The sequence below is a fragment of the Phaethon aethereus genome, assembly GCF_964289735.1.
Source record: "Phaethon aethereus genome assembly, chromosome: 3".
Lineage (NCBI taxonomy): Eukaryota > Metazoa > Chordata > Aves > Phaethontiformes > Phaethontidae > Phaethon > Phaethon aethereus.
The window spans coordinates 838,802-866,016 of record NC_138576.1 but is presented as its reverse complement, the minus strand read 5'-3'; the positions used below and the strand labels follow the sequence as shown (position 1 = coordinate 866,016).

The window sequence follows — 27,215 nt, the reverse complement described above, 5'->3', positions numbered from 1 at the left end:
CTTTCTGCTGAGTATTCTCATGTTCGTGCTCAATTTCTGGGCAAAAGCAGCTTTAACTGGGGTGATGTTTTAACTGATTATAGAAAGCTCTGAAGGAGAGAAGACGGCATTAATCAGGATGCAATTTCATGGGGTGCAATCAGTTCTCCCTCAGTCGGGGGCTCTACAGCATTCTTTTGATCTGTTCACCACTATGCCTAGATCTAATTCTGGCACGTGCCTTTTGTACAAGAAAACAGATACGAGTCGACATCTTGGAGCTCCTGGGTTAGGACACTACAAAATGTTGAAAGGTAACCACAAGTAAAATAAACCCACATATGTGGGTTTGACCACCTTGCCTAAATAGTTCTTTGAGCTCAGACTTATAAATAAGCAGCTCTCTTCTTCAGCTGTAGTATCAAAGTCCAGCACTTGCTGGTGTCGAACACTCAGATGGAAAGGGGAAATGGGGTATTTGCATCCTGCAGCACATCAGGTCACTAAAGTTGAAGGTCTCAGACATGTTGCCTTGAAGTAGTGGGAGGAGAATTTGGAAGCTGGTAAGGTTTGAGCTCAGAAATTCCAGATGCTCTCAAATTTCCAATAAATTCTCTAAAATCCAGTGGGCATTGCTGAAATGTAGATTACGCAGCAGCTCTGGGTTAAGTTTTCTGAGCGGCCTGTAAAATGAAATACGTTGTTTTGTTTGGACTGTTTTCCTCTAGACTGGCCCTGACATACTGCCAGGGTATGAGTGAGACTTCCTAACAGTGAGCTTTCATGATCTGGTCAAAATCTACATGCTCTTTTATTTGCTTCTTGCTAAGAGACCCTCCAGCAGACAGCAGCATCTGGGGATATGCTCTTAAGTTTTTATGCAAAAAGAGGTGAAACCTTAAAGTTGAAGACCTCAGCGTTTGGTGGAGGGAGAGAGGTGGGAGGTGAAAGAGCAGGGGGGTTTTGGCTTGTTTTTGTTCTTTAACTGTCTCCTGTGTCAGGCAGTAGTTGTCTGCTGTGGTGTTTTCTTAGATCTGAGGGCTCTGTGCAGCATCTGGGTGTGCTTGGGGCAGTTTATAGTGAAGGTTAATGAGGTCAGCCAGCGGTAAGGATACAGAGTTGTAACCTCATCAGGTTTGTTCTGCTAATTCAGAGGCAGCCCAAGGCCTGCATGTTTAGCTGCAGGCTCCTTATGTTAGCTCTGTGCAGAATCACTGGGCATTACTCTTTTATTAATGACTCATTGTGTTTGCCTCCAACTTTACACAACTACCTTTTCAGCCCTGTACTCTATCCTCGTGTACTGATGGTACCAGTCCTGTGCTTGCACGTTGTGCAACCCACCCTCAGAGATTGCTAAAACTTGTTTTGTGGTAGCTTGCTTCACTGTTTGTGGGGCAGCTTTCAGTTAGCAGAGGCAGGCCACAAGATGGATGGCACATCACCTGGAGCCTGGCTAGGTGTTGCTGTGTGTTGCACTAGCTAAAGCAAGTGAGAGACTTCCTGCACCTGAGATCAAAAGTTGAGGTTTCATTGGACATCAGTTCCAGCACAGGTAATTTTCAGGGACACAGTGCTTCATAACTGTTGTTTGAATGTTTAAGAGCAACAGTCTTGGTACAACTTAGTTGTGCAGACTTACTGTACCACATAAGAAGGCAGAGGTGCAACAAGAGGGAGGGGAAGCAGAACACTTAAGTTCTGTTGAGGTATGGGGATGCCTGCAGTTAAGCAAAGTTAAAGGGCCCAATTTGCAACAAGATGGTCAGGTACTGAAACAGGAGTCCAGAGAGGTGATAGAACCGCCATCCTTGGAGATGTTCAAAGACTGGCAGAACATGGCCCTGAGCCACCTGATCAAATTCCAGAGTTGGATTTAACTTTGAACTTGGCCCCGCTTTGAGCAGCGGGTCAGACCTGATGGCCTCCCACGTCCCCTTCTAACCAAAGCTATTCCCTGGCTCTGTGAAAGTAGTATTGATGTTTAAGTGATATACTGCTGTGTGCTCCCATTAGGAGTTGGCATTTTGGCATTTCTGTGTAATGCTGTGGGTGTTAAATGCCTTGGGGCCTTCACAGAGTTGCCTGTTGAGCCTTTCCATCATTGTTCATAGTCAAGAAAAATCAAACAGGTGGGGGGGAAATAGAGTGGTAGCACTTCAAAGGAACATCATGTTGCTGACTCATCCTTGCTCTTCTGTGTCATCTTCCATCAGTGATAACTTGTGCTGCATTTCAAGCACTTCTCAAAACATCTTGTTTTATTCACAGGCCCAGGTGTGAAGACTCCAGAAGCACGAACAGTTGAGTACTTGGAGGAGGTAGCAATTGGCTTTGCCAGAGGACTAGCCAACAGGACTGTGTCTTCCAAAAGATCAAAAGGGCTAATACAGAGTAAGTCCGTGGGCATCGTAGCCAAATCCCAAGGGACTGTAGAGAGTCTAATCTAGCTTTGCTTCTCAGGGATATGTTCGTGCTCCTACTTAATTCCATTTTAAAAACAAAGTTATTTCATGTTGTAATCATCTCTTGAGAGAGATGGGTTGGTAGAGAAAACATTGCTCTGGAAGTCCGATCTTCAAGTGGCATTGCCAGAGCTGCACATGGTGGCTCCTGAAGTATACTAGACTGGAGCCAAGCCTCGGCGAGAAAGCAGCAGCTACCTCCAGAGGACTATCCATCTTCAAAATTTCAGTAGCAAGTTCTGTACCAAGGTTGTGTAATCAAGTGGGAAGAGGCACATGGGTCTGCTCTGTACTAACCCTCTTTAAGCAGCACTCTACAGTTGGCAGAGCCCTGAAATGGTGACTTCCCTGTGTGAGTTCTACTCCACAGAGGTCAGTCTGTCACCAGTTGTATGAGGAGGATATTTTAGCCCTAAATGAGACTTGTCTGTGGAACGAGCCATAGAAAGCCTTCTGAGCAGACCATGCTACCTGTGGCTGAGTTTCAGGTGCATGTTGCTATTGCAGATATGCAACATTCATGTCTATACTCTTTAACTTTCAGGTTAATCATTTAAAGGATGATTGTGCATATAGCACTATGCTGAGACATGTTTTGTCCCATCTTGCAGAAATAACAGACTATGCTATGGCTCTTCCGTTTGTGAGGCAGCAAGTCTACAAGACAGTGGAAAGCAAAGTTCAGAAGCAAACCAAAGGACTCTACCCTGCTCCACTAAAGATCATTGAGGTAACCCTGCTGCGAGGCCCAAGAAACTACAGTGAAGGTGGATCTGTGGGGTAATATGGCAACAGAGAGAGGGAAGGAGGCTCCTTCCTCTGAGTCAAGCCATGCATCCTGATCTTCATAGAAGATCAGTCTTGATGAGTGCTAGCTGTATGGTGTACCAAGCAAGCATAGTAAAATTCAGAATAGCTTGCCAGAATATGATCACCAGTTTATGTGGTATTGGTACCAGTAAGGGGAAGATCAAGAATTCCAGCTGAGGGAAGGCTTAGCTGGAATACTTTGTCCATGAAACCTTCAGCTGCAGTTTTTCCAGGTTTCCTATACGGTTTCTAAAGCGATGGGTTAACCTGTTTGAAGCCAGGAAAACATAAATTGCTGTTTTCATAGAACTAACCCCACAGTACTTTAAAACTTAGTCCCCTGAGTAACACAGGCATTGTATTACTTACAGACATTGTCCATGGTCGAATCCTTATTTTTAAAATTACTTTTCACTATTTAAGTTGTTGCCAAGACTTCTCTAAAACCTGTGAATGCCCCCCTCTGACTCTGAGAGCAATGACATTACAGGAGCACAGTCCTACTGAAAACAATTCCTGAAACCACAAGGTATGTGTAAAAATTAACCTGATGGAAAAGTCCTTGCTGTCGTAGCTATTCTGTGCTAGAAGGACAAGGTGATTCATAGCTCTGCTTTGAACAGCATGGACAGGACCCAGAGTCTGAAGTGTGCCTTGAGTATTGGGGAGGGGTCACTTTTGAAAACAGGAGGTGCAGCTAAACAAGTAATCTCATTAAAGGGTAGATGTTGGCAGACATGACTTAATAGCAGTGCATCTTTATTGTTCTTCTTTGGCTAGGTTGTAAAGACTGGTCTTGATCAGGGGCGTGACGCTGGATACCTCACTGAATCCCAGGTAGGAGGTTAGATCCCCGGTAGTAATTGGTAAGTTGCGGGGTTGGGGGGAAGGGGGGAGGATTTGTATTTAACCACTCACAAAGGAACCCCTTTATTCCTCACAGAATGGTCAAACTGGTGTCTTGTTCCCTGCCCCTTCTTCTGGCAGGGGGGGCTGGGAAAAAAGCTTGTCTTGAACAACAGAACTGTTTGTCAAGGTTCTTCATTTGTAAAAACAGTTTTGTGCCTCTTCTCACTCCTGTCTGGGTTATCTTTTTGAGTGGGGAATAACCAGATTGGAGTTCACCGATCCAGGTTTCACATAACAGGACTTTGATTTCTCTTTGTGTCTGAGCACTGTTTGTTTTCCGATCGTCACAAGGGACAGGTAACCTAGAGGTGCGGGTGTAGTGTTCTGAGTCTCATCAGTGTTCCCAGGCAAATTGGTGCAAGCAAGTAATTTCTTCCAAGAATTAGCTTTCATTTTTACTAGTGTTGTATTTACTCTGTCACCTTTTTTGACCACTTTTGTTCGGAGGACTGGAACAGGCTGTCCAGAGCAGTTGTGGAGTCTCCTTCTCTGGAGACCTTCAAAACCCGACTGGACACATTCCTGTGCACCCTGCCTTAGGTGACCCTGCATTGGCAGGGGGTGTCGTGGTTTAGCCCCAGCCGGCAACTAAGCACCACGCAGCCGCTCGCTCACTCCCCCTCCCACAGTAGGGTGGGGGAGAGAATTAGGAAAAAAACCTTGTGGGTTGAGATAAACACGGTTTAATAGGACAGAAAGAAAGAAGGAAACAACAATGATAATACCAACAAAGGAATGTACAAGAACAAGTGATGCCCAATACAGCAATTGCTCACCACCCGGCGATCGACAGCCCGTCCCCGAGCAGCGATTTCCGCCCCCCGGCCAACTCCAGTTTATGTACTGGGCATGACGTCGTATGGTAGGGAATATCTCTTTGGCCAGTCTGGGTCAGCTGTCCCGGCTGTGTCCCCTCCCAGCTCCCCGTGCACCCCCAGCCTGCTCGCTGGCAGGCCAGCACGAGAAGCTGGGCTGTCCTTGACTGCTCAGCAGCAACCCAAAACATCAGCACATTATCAACAGTTTCTCATCCCAAATCCAAAACACAGTCTCACACTAGCTTCTGTGAAGAAAACCAGCTCTATCCTGGCTGAAACCAGGACAGGGGGATTGGACCAGATGATCTTCAGAGGTCCCTTCCAATCCCTACCATTCTGTGATCATCTTTGTTCAGGGTGCTGATTCTTTGTTACTCTTATTTTGGTCCTGTTTTCTAGTCCAGATACTTTGTGCTGGTCCTTTTTCACCCATTGATAACTTCAGATACTTTTGAAAATTAGGTGGGTTTTTTCAGTAGCGGTTTCTCACACAGAACAGGACTTGTCTCTCCTTATCCCTTGGTCAAACTTACCTATTTAGTAACCACTCCATTCAACCTACTGGCTAGTATTGGCCATTCAGGGGAGACCTCAGCAGGTCCCAGGAGAACTGGGCAGACACAGGAACCTCGTGAAGTTCAGCAAAGGGAAATGCCAAGTGCTGCCCCTGGGGAGGAATAACCCCATGCACTAGTACAGGCTGGGGGCCAGCTGGCCGGGGAGAATCCAGCAAAGGGCCACAAGGATGATTAAAGGCCTTGGAGCATCTGGCACATGAGGAGAGGCTGGGAGATCTGGGACTGTTCAGCCTGGAGAAGAGAAGACTCGGAGGGATCTGACGAATGTGTATAAATAACCTTGGTAGGAAGCAGTAAAGAAGGCGTAGCTACACTCTTCTCAGTGGTATCCAGTGGCAGAATAGGAGGTAATGGGCACAAACTGAAACGGCAAATTCCACTTAAATATGCAAACCAACTTTTTTTACTGTAAAGGTGATTGAATGCTGGAACAGATTGCCCGGAGAGGCTGTGGAGTCTCCTTCCGTGGCAATATTCAAAATCCAATCAGGGACAGTCCTAGGTAGCCTGCTGTAGCTGACTCTGCGTTGAGTGATGGGGTGGGAGAAGACAGTCTCCACAGGTCTCTTCCAACCTCAACCATTCCGTGATTCTGTGAAATGAGCCTCTATTTCATTCTTCCTTTCCCTTCAGTTCTTTAGGTCCCTGGCACGTGGGTTTTGTTTAGCACCAATAATGACTGTTAAGGGAAGTCAAGTCTTTTGCACTTTAAAGCCCAGAATACTTCACCTCTTATTCTGCTTGCTGCTTTTCCCCTTCACAGGTCCAGCCAGTGGTGAGGCAGAGCATGTATAGGACTCATAGAAGAGGTATCCTATGGCAGAGGTGTAGGTGCACGCACACATACGTTCACAAACACAGAGTACACACATGGCTGGTTGCACAGACAGCGCAGTGCCTTTACCGGTGGCACCCACATAAACACAAACCACTCACAGGCATGGCCAGTGCGGGTGATCGATGCTCTTCCTCCTGGCTGGCTGCTCAGAATTGAAGTTCACATGCAGCAGTAAGTGCATGTGTGTGTACACACACACCCTTAGTAGCTGGCTGTAGGTGTTTTGTCTGTCAGTTAGTTGGCCACAGGGCCCACTTTGACCAGCTGCTGGCATACGGACCTCGTGTCCTAAGTGCTGTCTAGTCCTGCCTGAGGTTTGCTAGTGACACACTCGGGGAAAACAGGAATAGAATTTAATATGGAGGTAGGACAGACTGTGGTGGGCAGGTCCAGGGCTTGAGCAGGCAAGGGTACTTGCCAGCAGCTTGCTTATGCATGACCCTTTTATTCCCCACACACACACAGAGTCTTTGTTTTCCCCTGCTTGTTCATCCCCAGCCATCTTGATCCCTCCCTTTCTCTGCCTTTGTCTCTGCCCTGATAAACAACCTGCCCTTAGTTAATTTTTCCTCACTGGTCCCAGTTTTGCTACATCTGTGCTCAAATTTGTTACTTCTGATACTGAAGAGGTAACTCTGGCTGTGCAGTGTCACTGGTGTGGTTACCTGGGCACTGCTGGCTCTGCAAGACCTGGCTCTGCAGAAGACCCACAACACTCCCTGTGGTGTGGGTTATCTCACCAGTTAACACCCTGGTTATCTCGGCATTTTGGTCATCTCTCAGTGTTGTTGCCCCATAACCTCTGGTAAAATCCATCCGTCTCCTGCAGTACTATCTGTAACTTTCACCACCTTTTCACACTGCTGTCTGTCGCATCCCAGAGTCTTTCCTGCTGTGCTTAGTAGCTCCTTTTCTCGTCTTCTGGTGACAAGGTCATGGTCTGAGATGTAGCTGTCTGCCTCCTACCTTAACAATGACCTCCTGGGTATACCCCATCTGTTCTGGTTATGCATTCCACCCACGTTTGGTCTGGTGCTGAATAAAAGGCTTGGGATACTCTGTTCCTTACAGAAGAGAATGAATGTTTTTTCCTGAGAATAGCAGCAGGATGGAGATCTTCCCAGAACCCTCTAAAGAATAATAAGTGTCAGTGTCATGTCTTTTTTTAATGCCTCCCTCTTTCCCCTAGGATAGGAAACTTGCAGATTCTCTTCCAGGCTTTGTGTTTCTGATATTTTAGCAAGCCTCTAACTCGCAGGACGGTGATGAAGGAGTATACAGCCTGCTCTGAACTATGTTGCGTTGGCAGCTTTCCTTAGCTGACTTGGCTTAGACAACGTTAGTTTGTTGTCTTTTGTCTTCCTGACTGCTTTCCCGTTTCATGCTGAGTGCTGGGAGATTTTGTTGCCTGTCCATGATCCTCTGAAAATACTATCGGGCTACTGCTGTCACTGAGGATTGTCCCGTTTTAAAGATTTTTCTCAAAATCTGAGGGCAGGGCCCATCTACCTGGAAGCCTCTGGGGAAATGGCCCCAGGTAGTGCAGGGTGCACATGGGGGAGAAAAGGTCCCATGGCAGTGAAATACAGTCCTGCCCCTGGGGGAGTAGGAGTGGCTCCTGCATTGATCTCATAGGACCCCGCAGCTGCTGGCTGGCCGAGGCAGCGGCGTTGCTTCTGGCTTACCATCACTCCAATGAACTGCTGGGGAGTGCTCCTCCCAAAGCCGTGCTGGGAGGGTGCAAATAGCTGTGAATGATTCGGTGGATAGGAAGGAGATGGACATGGAACTACTATGGCTGCTTTTCTTCCCTGGCAGAACCCCTGCCCCTCCAGACACAAGTTTGAGGTACATGCTCTTTCGGACACTTTAAATTACATTGTTTATGGGAAAGGATGTTGATCAAGCAGTCTTCTACTGCTTTCTGGCAGCCCATACGGGAGGTAGTGGTGCAAAGTGAGCTGTGCTTATCGCAGAAGGTGTGTCTCTGCAGAGGAGACATACGCCCTGTCCCTTCTTCCTTTTCTAACCAGGTTACCAGTCTGCAGTTGCGCAGGGTGGCTGTGCCCTCCCCTCGCTGTGTTTTGCTGGAAGTGAGATAGCTATTCAATGCCAAACTCTCCGCTTCCCTCTTCCCTTTCTTGCAGAGCTTTGGCCAACTTGCAGTGACTAAGGAATCCAAGGCACTGATTGGACTTTACCATGGGCAGGTGCATTGCAAGAAGAACAAGTTTGGAACACCTCAGCGAGAGGTCAAGTAAGTGCAAGCGTGGGCTGCCTGAGGAGCAGTTGGAGGACCTCTGCTAAAAGGCTCTTGGGACAGAGCAGGCTAGAGTCCTGAAAAGCAGTGTAGCAGAGCAGAGATATTTCCAGCCTCCAGAAGGCTAATCCTCTGCAGTTCAGAGGTTTCACCCACAAGTGAAATCTTCTTGCGTGACCTCACTAAAAATAGTGCTTGGGTGGACAGGATCTGTATGAATCTGACAACAGCAATGGAAATTCAGCTATTTCTAGCTTTGAATGTGTCCCCTGATCCTTTTCTGTGCAGGACTCTGGCAGTGCTGGGAGCGGGGCTCATGGGAGCTGGGATCGCCCAGGTTTCAGTGGATAAGGGACTGAAGACCATTCTGAAGGACACAGCACAGCAAGGCTTGGACAGAGGGCAGCAGCAAGTCTTCAAGGGGTACGTAAGTTAAAAGGAATTTGCTCAGGATGGGGCTGCCTTTAGCCAAAATACTGCTCTGCTTTCAGGCAGTCAGGAACTCCTGACATCTCTGTTCATTTGGAGTCTTCTGCCATCAGATGTCACAGAAATGCTTTCTTTTAAGGTTGCCCTATGCAGTGTGCTGGGATATTGCTACGAAATAGGCCCAGTGTATTCAGCATTAGCTCCTTAGGTAGGTAGAAAACCTAACAGATGATTGCTTTAGCTTTTAGATTTAGCAATAGCTTATAGGGCTAAGGTGGGAGGGAGTAATCCTGGCTGCCTAGAGGCCCATGTCAGGGAAGGCATCTGGTCAGACTTCTGAAAAGCTGGATTTGTTTCCCCTGTCTTCCTGGCTCCTCTGTAAGAGTGCTCAGCTGTGCATCATCAGGAATGTCAGCAATTGACCTTCAAGCTAATGCACCAGCTGAGTTGTGTGAGCAGGGCTCTCCTTTTTCCAGATGGAAGGAGGGGCCAGTAGGCAGAGTGGCAGTCCTGCTGGTTTGGAGGTGGTGGTTTGGGTCCCAGCTCCAGGAGTGAGGGAGGGATGCCCTTGGTGTTGTGGTGTACCTCCAGCAGGCTGGGCTGGCCTGGCCTGGCCTGCCCTGCCCTGCCCTGCCCTGCCCTGCCCTGCCCTGCCCAGGAGCTGTGACAGAGCTGTCCCCTCCCTAGGCTGAACGGCAAGGTGAAGAAGAAGAGTCTGACATCGTTTGAGAGGGATTCCATTCTCAGCAACCTGACGGGCCAGCTGGACTACAAGGGCTTTGAGAAGGCAGACATGGTGATCGAGGCTGTGTTTGAGGACATTAACATCAAGCACAAAGTGCTGAAGGAAGTGGAGGCTGTGAGTATCAGTTCTGAGCAGCTTGTGCTAGATGTGGCCCCTGTACGGTGGAGACTCAAGGTGTCCTGTCCTGTCCCATCCCATTGGGTTTGTCACATCTTCATTGTGCTGCAGTTTAGTGCGAGTTATTTATGTCAGTACATGAGTGAGTGTCAATGGCACCCTTCCTGTTCACTAGGGATATTCACTGCTCAATAAGGAGTCGGTAGTTCTTAGCTGAACAGGGCAGTTCTGATGTTCCCTGACCCCTGGGAGCTGCTCAAAAAAACCCTTTGTTTGTCTGAGCATATTGATATGACAGTAATGTCTTTTGGTATCTCCACAACTTTAGTCCTTTACTGTCTCTATCTTGCTGCCACTGGGCTTTTCTGTTCAAGAGCACACTCAGGGAAATAACTGCATGGTAAAGGATCTGGTCTGTGCACGTTTCTGAAGTCCCTCCCTGCAGTGTCTAATGTAGTTGCAATAGCCAGGCAGAAACACGGGGGCTCTGAGACTAATATTGCAGACCTGGGGAGAGTTCAGGGGAAGTCAGATCTGGCTGACTTGGGCTGCTGCTTTAGAATCAGTTTCTAATACTGTCTGCCCGGAGAGAGAAAATCAAGTTTGCCTTGTTTGTCAGGGTTAGCAGGTACGGTACTGTTCTCTCAGGGCTCTGGATCTGACTCTGGAGCCTGTGCACTTACACTGTCTCTTCCACCCTCTGCCACAGGTGATCCCTGCTCACTGTATCTTTGCCAGTAACACATCTGCCCTCCCAATCAGCCAAATTGCTGCTGTTAGCAAGAGGCCGGAGAAGGTGAGTACCCAGTGCCACATGCCTGCTATGAGTCTGCTCTGTGCTGAGCTGCCTGTTAGTGGAAAACTGGCTTTGCTGTAGGTGAGCACTGGGATCTTCTGCTTCCTCCTCAGAACATGAAACAGCTCCTCCTCTGCCCCCAGTGCAAGCTTTGAACAAAGAGCTTGTGGTCTTTGGACAGGTAGGAAGAGGATGAAGGTGGACTCACCCCCAATGTGACATTGGCGAGGCAAGGCGCAGTAGGGAGGTGAGAGCGCTTCAGGGAATGTTAATGCACGCAGAGGGGCAGAGAAGCTATGGAGGGACTCAAGCTGAGAGAACTCCAGCCAGGAAGACTTGAGTTATTTTGATAAACCGATTAGATGCAGGAGTGACTTGCCATGATGGGAAAATGCCTTCTCCTTGAGAAGGCACTAACCTAGCAGCACAAAAGGAAGAAAAGTTGGTGGCTGGAAGCTGAACTCAGAGGTGCTGAAACTGACCTTGGTCAGCCGTGGGACCAGCTCCTGAGGCGGTGGTGTGGCTTTCTCTCTGTCTCCAAATGATCCATGTGAACAGGATACCAAAAGCAACCCAGCAGCTCGTGGCAGAGGTTTGCAGCAGAGGACTTCTTCATGTGATTGTGCCCCTGTACTCAGCACTGGTGAGGCTGCACCTTGAATCCTGTGTTCTGTGTTGGGCCCCTCACGACAAGAAGGATGTTGAGGTGCTGGAGCGTGTCCAGAGAAGGGCAGCAGCGCTGGGGAGGGGTCTGGAGCACAAGTCTGATGAGGAGCGGCTGAGGGAACTGGGGGTGTTCAGTCTGGAGAAGAGGAGGCTGAGGGGAGCCCTCATCGCTCTCTACAACTGCCTGAAAGGGGGTTGTGGTGAGGTGGGTGTTGGTCTCTTCTCCCAAGTAACCAGCAATAGGATGAGAGGAAATGGCCTCAAGTTGTGCCAGGGGAGGTTTAGATTGGATATTAGGAAAAATTTCTTTATGGAGAGAGTGATCAAACATTGGAACAGGCTGCCCGGGGAGGTGCTGGAGTCACTGTCCCTGGAGGTGTTGAAAAAACATGTAGACATGGCACTTCAGGACATGGTTTAGTGGGCATGGTGGTGTTGGGTTGATGATCTTAGATGTCTTTCCAACCTTAATGATTCTATGGTTCATCCCTTTGCTTGAAGTCTAAACACCATATAAAGTACTGCATCCTCACCCCTTAGACCGGGCAAGCACAGCTGAGTAGGGCTTGTGGAGCAGCCTGCCCTGAGGGACGTGCCTGGCGGAGTTACCCTCCGAGGGGTGTGGGTGTGCTGGATTGGGAGGAGCCAGCTGCGTGCTGTTTTTCATTGCCATCTGTGACTGCCAAGGGTACTTGCTAGCCTGAGGCTGGCAGGTCTGATGCAAGTCCCGCAGGAGACTGCACCCTTCAGGGAGGAGCAGCAGCAGGAGACCAGACGTGACACTGCAGCGTCTGAAGTAGCGCAAGGGATCTTTGTGACCAGGTGGAGTCACCTCCCGAGGGCTAAGCATCAGTCTTAGACACTTTCCCCTTACTTGAGGAATCTGCTTTGCCTACCTGGTGCTGCAGAAAATTGCAGCCTTCCAGTACTTAAAGGGGGCTGGTAAGAAAGATGGGAACAGATTCTTTAGCAGGGCCTGTAGTGACAGGACAAGGGGTAGGTTTTAAACTAAAAGAGGGGAGATTCAGACTAGATCTAAGGAATAAATTTTTGGCAACAAGGGTGGTGAAACCGCTGGCCCAGGTTGCCCAGAGAGATGGTGGATGCCCCATCCCTGGAAACACCCCAGGTCAGGCTGGACGGGGCTCTGAGCAACCTGCTCTGGGTGAAGATGTCCCTGCTCACTGCGGGGGTGGGACAAGATGGCCTCTAATGGCCCCTTCCCACCCAAACCCTGCTGTGATTCTATGAAAATGAAGGAAAGGGCAAGCAGTTCTGTGAGATAATCCGATCTCCCTCTAAAATGGGTGGGATGGGGAGGCAATAGCAGCTTGGGCAGAAGGAGGGGGAAGCTCTGGAGCTCAGCTGGCGTTATGCAAATGCAAAAGCATGGGTACCCTTGGCTGGTTCCCTAAACTCTTACGAGGGTTTCAAGTACTGCCCTGGTCAGAATGTTGACTCTGCTGCTTATCTTCCTGCAAAAGTTTTGTGGTCATCTGCAAAGGCTCTCGGTTCCTGTGACCTTTCTGAGCCTCTTCCTGTGTTGCCATCGGACCTTAGTTGTATCGGAAATTCAAACTGAGTCTGATTTGTTCATACTTCCAGATAACATCCTCTTGCTGTATAAATTGCCTGTGTAATGGCTCTTTATGGGGAAACTAATAGGAAATCAGTTAACTAATTAGTGTATTTTCTCTAATTAGTTTTGCAGTCTGTGACTGCAAGGTGCCTCTGACTTACACAGGTCTTAGTGCCAAGTGTAGCTTCCAGGAGGCATGAGGGCAACATGCTGATTACATGGTTGTGTTAAGAAAGTGAGGCACACAGACAAATAATCTCCACTGGAACACTGTTCCCAGAGGAAACGTGCACTTACCTCTGTAATTAGTTTCTGGAAACATGCCTTCTTGTCCTTAAATTCACTTAATCATCCAAAAAAAAAAAGAATCTAAACAAAACATTCACCAGCAGAACACAGAGACTCAGCTCAGCATCTGTCTCTGACTGCTGTTCCACTCTCAACGTCCAGAAGAAGCACCACCCAGGCATGTGGCTCCTCTGCCGGCTCAGTACCTGCAGATCACGCAGTGCCTGTAATTTGCCTGGGGACTGAGCTCAGCTAGGATTCCCAGACTGGTTTTGCTGTTAGATGATTAACAAGCACAGAGGGAGCTGAGCAGCACACTTGGTCCTGTAAGCATTATATCTTCACTGAGGCAGGAGCTGTGCTATGTGCTATGTCCTTGGGAAACCCAAGGAGAGAAAGGGAGTTGGAGAGGGATGCAGTGGAGCGTGTGACTGAACGGGTGGTGCACTGTGGTGGTGGGTCTTGCAGCCCATGCTGGCCTGCTTCCCTCTGCTGTTGGGCACTTGCCTTGCCCAGCAGATTGCTCTGGGAGCCAAAGTCTGTCTTAACCAGGCTTAACCCTGAGCTCTTCCTTCTGCTTAGGTGATCGGGATGCACTACTTCTCCCCTGTTGACAAAATGCAGCTGCTGGAAATAATCACCACAGACAAAACATCCCAGGACACGGCTGCTTCCGCTGTTGCTGTTGGCCTCAAACAGGGCAAGGTCGTCATCGTGGTAAAGGTGAGAGAACGCTGCATAAAATATAAGCTGGGGTGATAAATAAAAGGGCAGGCTTGTGCACTGAGAGGAGGCTGAAACACAGCTGTGAATACACTGACATTAGCTATTCACGCTGCAAAGTAAAAACGGAGGTTAGAAGGGTGGCAGGTGCCCAGGTGATCTCCTGGGTGTCCTCTGGAACAAGGTGCAGCAAGAGTCTGATCAGCCAGCACGAGGCACTGGCAGTCCTGTTCCACATAACTTCCAGGAGACTGAAATCTGCAGTGGCATCTGAGATGGAGCAAGAGTCTATCAGGACTCTCACCACTTCAAGACAGAGAAGAGGACAGAGAGGTCTGTGAGCAGTAACCCTCCTCTTTCTGGATTTCAGTCTTGTGTGGGAGGGGGCAGAAATACACGTGCAAGTGTAGGGGGAGAGCTATACCAAGCAGAGGGAGAAGACTGAGCACAGCACAGCGAGGCAGGAGTTTAGAACAAACCTCTGTGGTCTGTAGGAAGAGGCAGCAGAGCCTCAGAAAAGCCATGGGCTTTGCGTGGTTTGTTAGGCTGACGGCTGCTGTTGAACACGTGGCCCTCCAAACGGAGCTGGTCTCGTGCTCCATGGTAGAAAACATCAGTGATGCTGTTTCAGCTGTGGGGGAGGTTCAGCCGATAGGCTCAGGGCTGTTTGAGCGTATTTTTGGATTGGTCTTTTCACTGATGTGTGAGGTTGCCAGCAATGCTGGACAGGTCTCTCCTGTGGTGCTGGGAAAACTGGCTTGTCTAGAAGTGCTCTAGGCATCTCTAAAGGCCAGTAGAGATACAGTGCTGCTTCTCTAACCCTCATCCCCATGTCAGAAGCATCCCTGAATGGCAGCTTGCAGCTAACTTGTTGCTTCCTGACTTTGTGAGCAATGTCAGAGATGAAACAACTGGTTTATGCCCGTTTCACTTGTGCTAAGCACCCTTTTCCCCCTGTCAGCCTGTTGGGCTTGATGAAGCAAGGGGACTTCTGCAGCCTGCTTGCGACCTCCAGGCACTATTCCAAATAAAAACACTTCTAGGGAGTATGTTCATGGAAGTCTTCAGACACCACTGAGCCCTACAGGAAAAAGCTATTCTAGCGTGTCTGTCCTGCATGTCAGTGCCTGAAATGCAGCCTGGGCTCCGAAACATGGTTCCTGTGCTGCCAGTGGAGGCTGTGTTCCTGCAGTTTGTACTCACCTGCTTTCTTGCTGCACTCCTCTTCCCTAGGATGGGCCTGGCTTCTACACCACTAGGTGCCTGGGGCCGATGCTGGCAGAAGTGGTGCGAGTACTCCAGGTGTGTATCCCATCAGCTACCGAGCATCCGCCAAATAGTCGTGTAGACTCTGCTTCTTCCTTGCCCCAATCAGGCTGACCCCAGCCCTGGCCAAGAAGGGAGGTGGATAACCAGCCCTGGTGCCCATGGCTGTCCCCAGCTTGCTCTTGGCTGAGCTGTGGTCTGATGAGATGTCGTGCAGAGAGTGATGAGGCTCTTTTCCCCCTCGCATGGCACCAGGGGAGAGTCAGGAGCGATGCAGGCACAATTACCCTGCTCCTGCCCATAATCAAATGGGGCTGGTCACAGTCTGTGGCACCAGATGAGCGAGGTCTTTCTGCCCCCACATTGGATTTCCAGGACCCTTGCCCAGAGATACCATTGCTTCCCCTTCTATTCCTGCAGGAGGGCATTGACCCAAAGAAAATAGATGCCATCTCTACAGCCTTTGGCTTTCCTGTGGGTGCTGCCACGTTGATTGACGAGGTGGGTGTGGATGTGGCCGCGCACGTGGCTGAGGACCTCGGCAAGGCCTTCGGCGAGCGCTTTGGAGGAGGCAGCATCGAGTTGTTCAAGCTCATGGTGGAAAAAGGCTTCTTAGGTGAGATGCTAGGCTGTTTTAATCTAACATGCTTCCCCTTTGTTCAAGGAAGAGGACTAGCATCCATTAGCCTGTGCTGCCTCAGGTGAAAGCAGTCAGAGAACAGCCCTGGGAGAGGGTCAGGAAGCCCTCCCAGCTGTCCCTTGGGTAGATGTCTGGCTGCAGCTAGACCTTTCTTTGCAGAAATGGCAGCGGCAGACAAAGATGCTGCCCAGAGCAAAGGCAGCAGAGCAGACAAGATCTCTTGAACCTCTTTCTGGCCCCTTCGTGAAACCTGTACAAGCGCCCCGGGACATGGGGAGCAAATGGCAGGAAGTAAATGTGCTCAAGTGAAATAAGCCCTGAGCTGAGGTTTAGAAGCTCTGTGCAAGGAAGGATTATGGCTCTGTCTGCATGACAGAAGCTGTGCCCTGGTGGCGCTGGGTGCCAGAGGCAGCTGTGCATCTGAGCACACCAGGACGGAGCAGCTTGCATCGATGTGACCTGCACTTGGACCACACTGCCTGTGCTGGGAGGATCTGCTTGTGCTAAGGGGAGGATCAGAGGCGAAGGCGTCTGGAGCAGACAGGACACGTGGCAGGATGTGACTGTCTCTCTTTATCCCCATCAGGTCGCAAGGCAGGGAAAGGCTTTTATGTTTACCAGGAGGGGGTGAAGAACAGGAGCGTGAATTCTGGCATGGATGAGATCTTGGCGAGGTTCAAGGTGCCAGCCAAACCTGAAGTGTAAGTAGCTGCGCATGCTGAGCGGTGGTGTGGGCTGGCTCTCAACCCTGGGCAGGGAGTTACCCCAGATGCCATTTGGCTGTTCCCAGCTCGTGTGTAGGGGTGCAGGCTGTTGGCTCTGGAGAGCCTGTGCTAGCAGGAATGGGGCATCCTCGAATTTATCAGCATTTGCTTGGGCACCTTTGCAGAGAGCTTTCCTGTGGTGGGGCTTGCCAGGGCAGGCGGGTTGGTGCAGCCTCTGCTGTGACCTTCCTGACGTTGGAGCTGTTGTACAGCCTGGTTCTGGGACATCTCCTGGAGCAGTTCCCATCCGGCCTGATTGAGCTTTTGCCGTTCTTACGTGCCTGCTTCAGGACACATCTTAGTCCTTATCCTCATGGGAGTAGGGACAGTCTCGGTGAGAAACTATTCTGTCCCCTACCTCAGGCCTGGCTCTGTCCCCTGTCTGTGCTGGCTTCATGTGCTCCTCCCTCCAGCTGCTGTGTTACCTGCACAGCCCTTACAGACTCTTTCCTTGCAGCTGTACTGATGAGGACATCCAGATGCGCTTCGTGACGAGGTTTGTGAATGAGGCAGCCATGTGCCTACAGGAGGGGATCCTCAGCACCCCTGTGGAGGGAGATATTGGTGCTGTGTTTGGCTTGGGCTTCCCCCCATGCCTGGGAGGTAAGTGGTTTCAGCTGGGGTTTGGGCTAGGCTGCAGGGCTTGGCTGGAAAGCTTTGTAGTGGGCTTGCCTAGTGGGCTCTAGCCACTACAGGTGAGTCAGCTGTTAAGGCCGCGTTTGAGCTGCAGTCTGACAAGCCTGAGCGTCCTTATCCCACGTAAACCCTCAGTCAGAGAGGTTGCTCCAGTGTTCCCACCCCATGAGAGGTGGCAGTGAGCCTGAGAGCTGCTGTGAGACAGTTCTGCCTGTGGTGTTCCTCCACTGGTACTGCTGTTTCACAGAGCTGTGGCTGGTGAGGATCAAAGGACTCTAACCAGGCCATTTGCTGTGTCTTTTGGGTTTGAATAAGAAGGCAGAGCCATGCTGGCCCTAGCCTCATTGGCACTTCCTATAACTCCAAAGGAAGAGCTCTCACCGTGCCTAATAGTTGTGGGGGTGTAGGTGAGCTAGGAGACTTGCAATGGCCCTGCATTTTTAAGAAGTCCCTGGCTTTTGTGCAGCCATATGGTGCTCGGTGAAAAACGAGGCTCTGGTATCGCATCTCTTGCCACTGCTACGTGCCTGCGCAGGCAGGCATCTTGCAGCACTTCTGCAAACCTGATCCTGAGCCGCACACAGAGCTGAGAAACGGTGCCCAAGGATGCACCATGCCCCCCATGCCCTCACACTGTACAGATAAAGCTGAGCTGATAACTTCAGCTGTGGTGCGCAGCACTTTTCAAGCTGAGATACCTGCTGGGCCTAGTCAGGACCATGGGCAAAGTTCTCCCAGACCCGTCTGCTACCTGCCTGGGTGGCCGTGGCCATGGCTTGGGCAGCGGACAAGGCACGAGCTGAGGTTTGGGTCACAACTGAAGGATACTAAGTGCTCTTGGGCATGAGGTGCATGCTTCTGCTGAGTATCTAGCACTTCCTGTCGCCGAGGCAAGCTCAAGTTAGGGGAGTAGTCCCAATTATCTGTGTCCCAGCTTGGCCCCAGCAATCTGCTCTGCCTCTGCAGAGGTGGGCAGGCAGAGAGCGGGGTCCTGCGTTGCCCTGCCGAGAGGCTGGGGCTCTCTTGGAGAAGGCCAGATCTGCCAAATCCAGTGCCCTCATCCTTCCTGGCACCTTTGGTGCTTCTCATTTCCCTGGCGCTGATGTGGCTCCCTGTCCCCGGCAGGTCCCTTCAGGTATGCAGACTCGTACGGAGCCAAGCAGCTGGTGGACAAGCTGCGGAAGTACGAGGCCGTCTACGGCAACCAGTTCACGCCGTGCCAGCTGCTGCTGGATTACGCCAACAGCCCAAGCAAGAAATTCCACCAGTGAACGTGGCCTGACGCCGCCCACCCATGACACACCAAGAGCTCGAGCTGGGGCCACCGGCTCTCCAGCAACATCCCATTCTCTAGGTTAATCTGCAAAGCACCCGGGGGAGGCAGGGACGGAAGGAGGGTGGCAGAGGATTGCCTCGTGGCTTGTAATCATGTCAAGTGCCTTATCAACTACTGTGTGTTGGGCACGTCCATCCCCTGCCAGCGTGGGCCTGCTGGCTCTTTCCTGGAAGAGAGAATTTCTTCTGTGTTCACCTCCATGCTGTGACTTCCGGAGCCGCTGGTCTGGCAGGCGCCATCCGGCACGCAGCTGGCCCCGACGCCTTGCCTTTCCGTAAACCTCCAACAGTAAATCCTCGTCTCCTGGGTTTGGACTCCATGCCTACTTCTCCTCCTGTATGGCTGGCGCAGCAGCGTCTCGGCACCCAGGAAGGGAACCACTCGAGTCGGAAATAAAGCGTTCAGGCAATCCGCTGGGGTCCTCTCTCTGCTTGCTGGCTGCGAGACCCACAACAGGGCTGCTGGTGGTTGCCGGAGGATGGGGAAAGGCAGGGGAGGGCGGCAGTGCAGAACAAAGACTGGCTCTGTCACCTCTGCCATCAGTCGGGGTCTGGGAGGAGACCGGCTCTTTTGTCTGGCCGCGAGTGCTGCTGCTGGGGTTATGCTGGCAGATGGACCCGCCTGTAATTGCAGATCAAGCAGCCAAAGGCCGGAAGGGTGCCCTGTGGGGCGAGCTTGCTTTAAACTAAAAGGCTTTAAATCTCTGTCCACCTGTCACTAATTTCAGAGCTGGCCTGGCCTCCACCTCCTTGGCCTCCTGCCGTTTTCCTGGGCCCTGGCAGGGCTTGGGTGGGAGCAGGGTGATGCTGCGCTTTTCAAAGAGGAGAAAGTTGGGCTGAGACATCGTCTCGTCCTGCCGCTGCAGCCTCTGGGGGAGGCAGCAGGCTGCCTGCAGAGCCGGTAACCAGCCTTCAGCCCTCCCAGGGGGGATGCAGCAGCCCCTGGGCCCTGGCCCCTGCCCCTTTGCGGGGTCTGAGCCTTGTTTGGGGGCAGCCCTGCTTCCCCCCCCCGGGCCTGAGGGGCTGGGGGGGTCTCGTCCCCGTGCTGTGGCTCCATCCAGCTCTGCGCAGTGGGGCTTGAGGGTCCTTGGAGCACCTCGCTGTGGGCCCTGGGAGAGGCGTGTGCTTTGGGGGGTGGGTACAGCCCTGAGGGCAGATCTCAGCTTCCCTTCCCCAGGGTCAGCCATGTCCATCAGGCAGAGGAGCTTCCTACCAGGGCCCTGAAAGCACCCTGGGCTGCGGGCAGCCCAGAGCAGCTCCGAGGGCAACGCTTTCCCTTGGATGGAGGACACCAACCCTGTCCCCCGAGGTCTGGCAGGATGGGAGTGACCCCCAGAGCCTCTGTCCCTGCCAAGAGCCCTTTTCCCCCTCCTCCCTGAGCAAGGGGCTTCTCTGGTGGCTTGTTTTTCTCCCGTACATTTATTAATGCTAATCCACAAGGATTAAGTTAAACCAGTCAACGCAAACTCCAGTATTTTCCAGCCCATTTGGGCCAAAATTACTGTCCAGTGTTAAAATGGAAAGGGGGGAGGGCTGGGCAATAGGGCCAAGCTGCCATGGAGACGGAAAACCCACAGCCGGTGGGCACTGCCGTATCGGGGCACCCCTGGAGCGGGGCAGGGGACGGGAGCAGGGAGAGCCAGAGCTGTGGTCCAGGCGGCTGGGGGACCCCCGCAGTCCAGGGGGTCCCCGGCGTGCAACTAGATCTTGGGGCGCCAGCCCTTGATGAACTGCATGATCTTCTTCACCTGGAGCTTGGTGAGGTGGAAGTCGTCGGCCAGGATCTCCTCGCTGAGCTGCACAAAGATGCTGCCGTCGATGCGCTCGCGGGCGAAGAAGCTGACCACGTCCTCGGAGAGGCCGATGAAACGCAGGCACTTGGAGACCTCCTCCAGCGAGAGGGCCGAGAGGTCGGCGGGGGGCAGCCAGGGCGAGCCGTCCCCGCTGGGACGGGGGGTGGCCAGTGGGGCCCCTCCTTCACCCCGTGCCGCTGGTGGCACCTCGATGACGCCCTGCGCCAGGTAGACGCGGGTGACGCCGCCCTCGGCCCCGCGCAGGACGGCGGGCGAGAGCGGGGCCGCCCCGTGGATGACGATGCTGTCCCCCTCTAAGCCCTTGGGCGGGCGAGGAGGGGGTGCCAGCTCCTCAATGGGGGCAAAGGGCTCTGGTGAGGAGGAGGAGGGCGCGGCCGGGGCCGAAGGTGGCTTGGGCCACTCCAGGTTCTCCGGCCACTCGGCCGGGCCGGCGAAGGGGTTGAGAGCCCCAAAGGGAGTGAAGCGTTTTTGGGGGGGCGGGGGCTTGAGGCGGGGGCAGCTGCGGTAGGGCTTCAGGGGGGGCTCAGGCCCCGGCAGCGGGGTCGAGCAGCCGCTGCCCGCCTCGGCGTACGCCCAGGGGTCCGACCAGGAGGTGGGGGCGGGCTGGGCGGCGGGGGGCAGCGGGCGCCCGGGGGCCTCCCCGGCTTTGCAGTCGCCCCAGGTGCAGGGGTAGCAGTACAGGGAGTAGGCGTCGGGCGAGGGCGAGCCGCTGCCACTCCGCGGGACCGACCTGCTGGAGGAAGGGGGGCATCACCATCACCCCACGCCCACGCTCCTCTCCTGGCCCCAGCCCCATGCTCCGGGGACATCCCACCCCGGGGGGTGCCAGCCCGCCAGCCCGCCACCCTATCCCCACCACAGCATCCCGATGTCCCCGGCCACACCAGAGCCGCTCACCCGTCGTGGAGTCCCGAGGAGTAGTAGGAGAGGCTGGGGCTGGGCGAGGGAGCGGGCGCCAGCTTCGGGCAGCGCAGGGGTGCCGAGGGGCTGGAGGGTGCCGGGGGGCGGCTGCCCCGGGGCGGCACGGGGGGTGCGTTCAGCAGCCGGCACTCCTCCTTCACCTGGAAGCAGGGGGGTGAGCGCCGTCAGGACCCTGATCGCCAGTGCCGGGGGATCTGCCCCCGGGACCCCACGGCTGGAGGGGACCATGGGGCACAGAGGCAGCCAGCCCCAGTCGAGCCACGAGGCTCTGGGTGCCAACGGGGAACCCCAGGGAACTGGGTACTTCATGGTGCAGGGAGCCCCAAGAATCTGGGTACCCCACCGGTGCAGGGGAGCCCAGAGGATTTGGGTACCCCACGGTGCTGAGAAGCCCAAGAGATGCAGGTACCCCATGGTACAAGGGTGTCCTGAGGATTTGGGTCCCCCCCGGGTGAAGAGGCGCCCTGGGGAACCGGTGCCAGGGAACCCAGAGGATTTGGGTGACCGAACAGAGCTGGGGAGGGACACCGGAGCCAGAGGACAGGGGCCCAGAGCCCCACAGCACCCGGGCGGGGTCTGGCTGGCCGTGCCACGGGGCTGACAGCACGGCCCGAGCTGCACGGCCGCTGCCCACGGCGCGCGGCTGCCCGGCTATCCCGGAGCATCGCCCCCGGCCAGGGCGGCTGGCAGCAGGCGGCACCCCGGGGTGTCACTCCCCATCCCTGGGGACAGGACCGTGGCTCTTACCGCCTCCGACTTGGGTGGCACGGGGGGTGGGGTGTCCCCACGGGGCTCGTCCCCGGGCACACCGGGGCGGTGCGGGGAGCCCAGCGGGGTGACGGCCCCGAAGGAGACGAGGTGCTGCCGGCCGGCGCCGCTGCCCGGCTCGCAGCAGCCCTCCGGGCTGGGGTTGCTCCAGAGCTCCTCGTAGGGGATCTCCAGCGGCTCCTGAGTCCTGAACTCGGGCTCGGCCCAGTCGGGCGTCATGTACTCCCGGTCGGGGTCGGGGAAGTCGGGCAGCGGCGGGCGTGGGGTGCCCCCGCCGACGCCCCGTGGTCCCCGGCAGCGGGCAGTGGGCTCCCGGGGGACCCCCGCGCTGCAGGCGCAGAGGGAGAGGCGCTGGAGGGGCTGGCTGAGCTCCTCGCGGGCGCCGGCGGGCAGGCAGAGCCGCAGGCGCCGGGGGCTGGCGCACTCCTCCGAAAAGTCGGGTTTGGCCTCCCGCACGGCCCGCGAGTACTCGTCGGGGTTGAAGCGGTCGTGGCAGTACGCAGCGCTGTCCCGCAGCAGCTTCTCCAGCTGGGGGTCCCCGGCGAGCAGCCCCTCGGGCAGCTGGAAGCGGGGCATGTCGGTCAGCAGGAGGAAGTGGAAGGGGACCAGCTCGTCCCGGCGGAGGATGCAGCACAACACCACCGTCTTGGAGATGATGCTGACCAGCTTGTAGCAGTGGCCCTCGCGGATGGCGTGCAGGTCGTAGGGGTTGCGCGCGGGACGGCTGGGCACGGCCACGTTGACGGGCAGCCGCACCTTCTCGATGATGCTGCGGATGGTGTGCTCGCCCTCCTGCAGCCGCAGCTCGAGGGGGCTGCGGGTGCTGAAGCGGCCCTTGCACTGGAAGGGCAGGCTGAGGCTCTCGTTGGTGCGGTGGTTCATGCAGATCAGGCACGGCATCTTGCCCTTCACCTGCCTGGCCCCCGCCGCCGGCGCCGCCTTGCCCAGCTTCCGCAGGATGGTGTTGAAGCGCGACTTCTCCTTCACCGTCTTGGCGCAGAGGATCTCCGCTTGGCCCATCAGCGTCAGCTCGTCTCCCGCGTGCAGCGTGAAGTTGTACACCTCGCTGTCCTCGCTGAACTCGCCTGACACCACCTGCCCCGGGACAGCCCCGCCATGGGACCTGCTGCCCCGGCACTGTCCCCTGAGATCCCCCCCGCCGTCTTGTAACGTGCCACCACCAACCCCTGATGTCCCACGGTTCTCTCCTGATGTCCCACCACTGACCCCCAGTGTCCCACCACCACTCCTTGATTCCCACCACCATACCCCGCTGTCCCACCACCGTACCCTGGTGTCCCACCACTATCCCTGATGTCCCACGACCTATCCCTGATGTCCCACGACCTACCCCTGACGTCCCACCACCACCCCTCAATTCCTACCACCAACCCCTGCTGCCTCCTCACCGCTCCCTGACATTCACCTGCTGGCCCCATACCGACCTTCACGCTGAAGGTGATGGCCTCCATAACGAAGACGCGGTCTGGGAAGATGCTGGCCACCTCCTCCACACTGTTGAAGTACTGCACGGGCTCGCGGATGTCCCGGTCCTGGTCCAGCAGCTTGAACTTCCCTGCATGGGGCAGCCAGACCCGCAGGGGTGAGAGGAGCCCATCTCCAGGGCTGGCCACAGGCACCTGCTGCAAGCCACCTTGGGGCTAGCACGCCCTTCGTGGGGGTGGCCACCCTCAAGACTGGCCTGGGGTCCCCGTCACGTTTTGGGGGGGCACCTGTGCAGGCAGAGGGGCTCACCCAGTGTGTTCCAGTGCTGCAAGGGGACACCGGAGCACCCCCCACGCACGCAGCATCGGGGGGGCTCTTGGGTGGGACGAAGTGCCCCTGAAGCAAAGCCTCAGGCACGCGGGGTGTCTCGGCCATGCCGCTCCGGCCCCCCCGGAGCTGCGGGGACCACCCCAAAGCAGCCCCAGAAACGCCCCGTGGACGGAGGAACCCGCCTGGAGAAGGGCCAGTGGAGCAGCCGAACTCACAGGGAGCCCCCGTTGCCCCCCAAAACCCAGCCCCGCCGGGGCCCCGTGACCCTCCTCTGCCCCACGCCTCGGGCAGGAGAGCCCCTGGGGAGGGGTCTGGGGGGCTTTGCAGCAGGGAGGGCGGCGGAGGCAGGAGCAGGGAGCGGGGCGGGCTGCGGCCGGCAACGAAACTGCCGCCATTGGCATCGGCTTGGCGGGGACGGACCTGAGGGGAATATTAATCCCCCGACGCGCCCGCACCAGCCGGCTCCGCCGCTGCCAACCCCGTGGCGAGCGGTGCTGGGGCCGGCGGCCCCTCGCCGGGCAGGGACCCGGCCACGGCCACGGCACCGGGGACACGGGAGCCGATGGAGGCGGGAGCCGCAGTGCCTGAGCTGGGGGGCAGCCCCACATGTTGTGGCAACCGGCTGGGGCACAGCTGAGCCCCCGAAGCCGGTTAACACGCTGCCCGGCCTTCCCCCCTTGGTCCCCGCCTCGGGACGGGCAATTAACCCCTCCCCCGCTCCGTTTCCCATTATTTATTTATTAGCAGGACTCATTACCGACATGGCGAGCACTTAGAGCCGTCATTAGGGCTCTCGCTACAGCGGCCGCCGGCATCTCAGCACCTTCCTCTGCATCGCCAGCCCCAACCCCGTTCCCATCCCTGTCCCATCCCATCCATCCCACCCCATCCCATCCCATCCCATCCCATCCCATCCCATCCCATCCCCATCCTATTCCCATCCCATCCTCATCACTGTCTCTCCCCATCCCATCCCTGTCCCTCTCCCCATCCCATCCCTGTTCCTCTCCCATTCCCATCCCCATCTCTGTCTGCATCCCACCCCACCCCATCCCATCCCCACCTGTGTCCCTATCCCATCCCATCCTCAACCCCATCGCCGGCTTTGGGCTGGGTGCTGGTGAGAGGGCAGGAGGGGCAGAGAGCAGCCCCCAAACAAGAGCAGCTCCTTCCCCAGACTGGGCCATACTGGAAGACCCCCAGTTCGGCCACTGGAGAGGAAGGGGTGTCCCTTCCCCAGCACCCCAGGGGACACCGACACCCTCGTCCTCGCCCCTCGCGCCCCGGCCGCCCCCACCTGGGTACTGGAGCGGGATGTCGATTTTGGGGCCGATGACGTAGTGTCCCTCCTCCAGGCTGTGGGCCGTCACCGTCGTCCACTGCCGGCAGGAGTGGACCAGCAGCACGTCCTGGGCGCTCACCCCCTCCACGCGCTCGCCTGCCGGGGGACGGGGCTGTCACCATCCCCAGGACACCCCCCGCCCCCCCGGGCACCCCAGGGCGGCGGCCGGCAGCGGGGCGGCCGGCCGGCCGGACAGACGGAGGATGAGCAGGTGCCCGCTGCCAAGGGCCGCCAGTTGCCCGGGAAACAATTTCTTTGTCCCCCCTGAAAAGCTGCAGCCGCAGCAAACAACAAGTTTATTGAGATGGGGCCGGCACAGGGGCCCCCACCGCCGCTGCGCCCCACGGCCCCAGCACCCAGCCCGGCACGGCCCCGAGCACCCACCCGGCTCCGGAGGGGGGCACCCGCTTTGGGGGGGATGGATCCTGCTCCGGAGGGGGGCACCCGCTTTGGGGGGGATGGATCCTGCTCCGGAGGGGGGCACCACCTGCTCAGCTGCCCTGGGGGCTCGATGGCTGCGCACCCCGCAGTGCACCCCCCTGCTCCCCAGCCAGCATCTGCCTGGGGGTCCCAGCCAGGCACCCCCCAGCCAGGCCGTGGCCCCAGGAGGGCAGCCGGGGCACGCGGTGGCTCCGAGCCCCGGCCAGCCTGGTGCCACCACCTCCAGCGTGGCACCGGGCAAGGGTGACAAGGGCAACCAGTACCCGGCCCCATGGCTGGGGGGCTGGGGGCAGCCTGCGCCCCACACCCCCCCACACTCACACCCACAGGCGCTGGCCTGGACCTGGGGCAGCAGCTTGGTCGTGTCTCACCTGGCCCTCCAGCCTTCCTCCCTCCCTCCTCCTCCTCCTTCCAGCCTTCCTCCCTCCTCCTCATCACTCCAGCTTCCCTCCCTTCTCCTGGTCCCTCTAGTCTTCCTCCTTCCTCCTCCTCATCACTCCAGCCTCCCTCCTTCTGGTCCCTCCACCCTTCCTTCTCTTCATCCCTCCAGCCTCCCTCCCTTCTCCTGGTTCCTCTAGCCCTCCTCCTTCCTCCCTCCTCTTCCCATCCCTCTGGCCTCCCTCCCTCCTCCCTCTACCTTTTCTCCCTCCTCTCCATCCCTCTAGCCTTCCTCCTTCGTCCTCCTCCCTCTCAAACTTTCCTACCCATCCCTCTGCCATCCACCCCTCCCTCCAGCCTTTCTCCCTCCTCATCATCACTCCAACCTCTCTCCCTTCTCCTGGTTCCTCTAGTCTTCCTCCTTCCTCCTTCCTCCTCCCTCCTTCCTCCTCCCTCCTCCTCATCACTCCAGCCTCCCTCCCTCCTTCTGGTCCCACCACCCTCCCTCCTCGCCATCGTTCCAGCCTTCCTCCCTCCTCTTCGTCCCTCCATCCTCCCTCCTTCCCTCGCTCCCTGTCTTCCTCCTCCTCACCTCTCCCTTCTCCCTCCTTCCCTCCTCCTCACCTCTCCTTCCTCCTTCCCTCCTCTTCATCCCTCCATCCTCTCTCCCTGCTCCCCATCACTCCAGCCTCCCTCCCTCGTCTTCATCCCTCCAGCCTTCCTCCCTCCTCATCGTCACTCCAACCTCTCTCCCTTCTCCTGGTTCCTATAGTCTTCCTCCTCCCCATCGCTCCAGCCTCCCTCCCCCCTTCTGGTCCCTCCACCCTCCCTCCTCGCCATCGTTCCAGCCTTCCTCCCTCCTCTTCGTCTCTCCAGCCTCCCTCCCTCCCTCCCTCCCTGCCTCCTCCCCATCACTCCAGCCTCCCTCCCTCCCTCCCTCCTCCTCCCGGTCCCTCCAGCCTCCATCTCCCCTCCCGCACTTCACCCTCCCTCCCCGCGGCCGCGGCGCCCCTCACCCTGCCCCAGGCACACGAGGGTGGGCAGCCGGCACTGGCTGACGATGGCGTCGAGGGGCAGCGCCGCGGGGCTCCACCGGAGCCGGCCCAGCCCCGCCGCCAGCTTCTCCATCGCATC

The 27,215-nt window shown here is 55.8% G+C and overlaps 2 protein-coding genes across 2 annotated transcripts in view; one reads left to right on the top strand and one right to left on the bottom strand.

Moving 5' to 3' along the window:
• Nucleotides 1–18,685, top strand: part of HADHA (hydroxyacyl-CoA dehydrogenase trifunctional multienzyme complex subunit alpha) — a gene marked incomplete at its 5' end in the record, with an annotated part of 28,237 nt that extends 9,552 nt beyond the window's left edge. Inside the window, 13 exons of the mRNA XM_081997234.1 lie at nucleotides 2,251–2,373; nucleotides 3,056–3,174; nucleotides 4,035–4,091; nucleotides 8,545–8,654; nucleotides 8,946–9,080; nucleotides 9,774–9,945; nucleotides 10,658–10,744; nucleotides 13,860–14,000; nucleotides 15,234–15,302; nucleotides 15,687–15,882; nucleotides 16,493–16,607; nucleotides 17,128–17,273; nucleotides 18,432–18,685. Coding sequence (XP_081853360.1) covers nucleotides 2,251–2,373; nucleotides 3,056–3,174; nucleotides 4,035–4,091; nucleotides 8,545–8,654; nucleotides 8,946–9,080; nucleotides 9,774–9,945; nucleotides 10,658–10,744; nucleotides 13,860–14,000; nucleotides 15,234–15,302; nucleotides 15,687–15,882; nucleotides 16,493–16,607; nucleotides 17,128–17,273; nucleotides 18,432–18,577 — 1,616 coding nt within the window. The 3' untranslated portion in view covers nucleotides 18,578–18,685. The remainder of the gene's footprint in view (nucleotides 1–2,250; nucleotides 2,374–3,055; nucleotides 3,175–4,034; nucleotides 4,092–8,544; nucleotides 8,655–8,945; nucleotides 9,081–9,773; nucleotides 9,946–10,657; nucleotides 10,745–13,859; nucleotides 14,001–15,233; nucleotides 15,303–15,686; nucleotides 15,883–16,492; nucleotides 16,608–17,127; nucleotides 17,274–18,431) is intronic.
• A 1,535-nt stretch (nucleotides 18,686–20,220) lies between these two features.
• GAREM2 (GRB2 associated regulator of MAPK1 subtype 2) lies at nucleotides 20,221–27,209 on the bottom strand (the record flags this gene model as incomplete). Its single annotated transcript, XM_081997327.1, has 7 exons — nucleotides 20,221–21,185; nucleotides 21,353–21,516; nucleotides 22,124–23,239; nucleotides 23,590–23,720; nucleotides 24,678–24,716; nucleotides 25,218–25,358; nucleotides 27,098–27,209. The coding sequence occupies 7 exons, from the start codon at nucleotides 27,207–27,209 to the stop codon at nucleotides 20,342–20,344; spliced, it is 2,547 nt and encodes an 848-aa protein (XP_081853453.1). The 3' UTR covers nucleotides 20,221–20,341.
• Nucleotides 27,210–27,215: the final 6 nt, after the last annotated feature.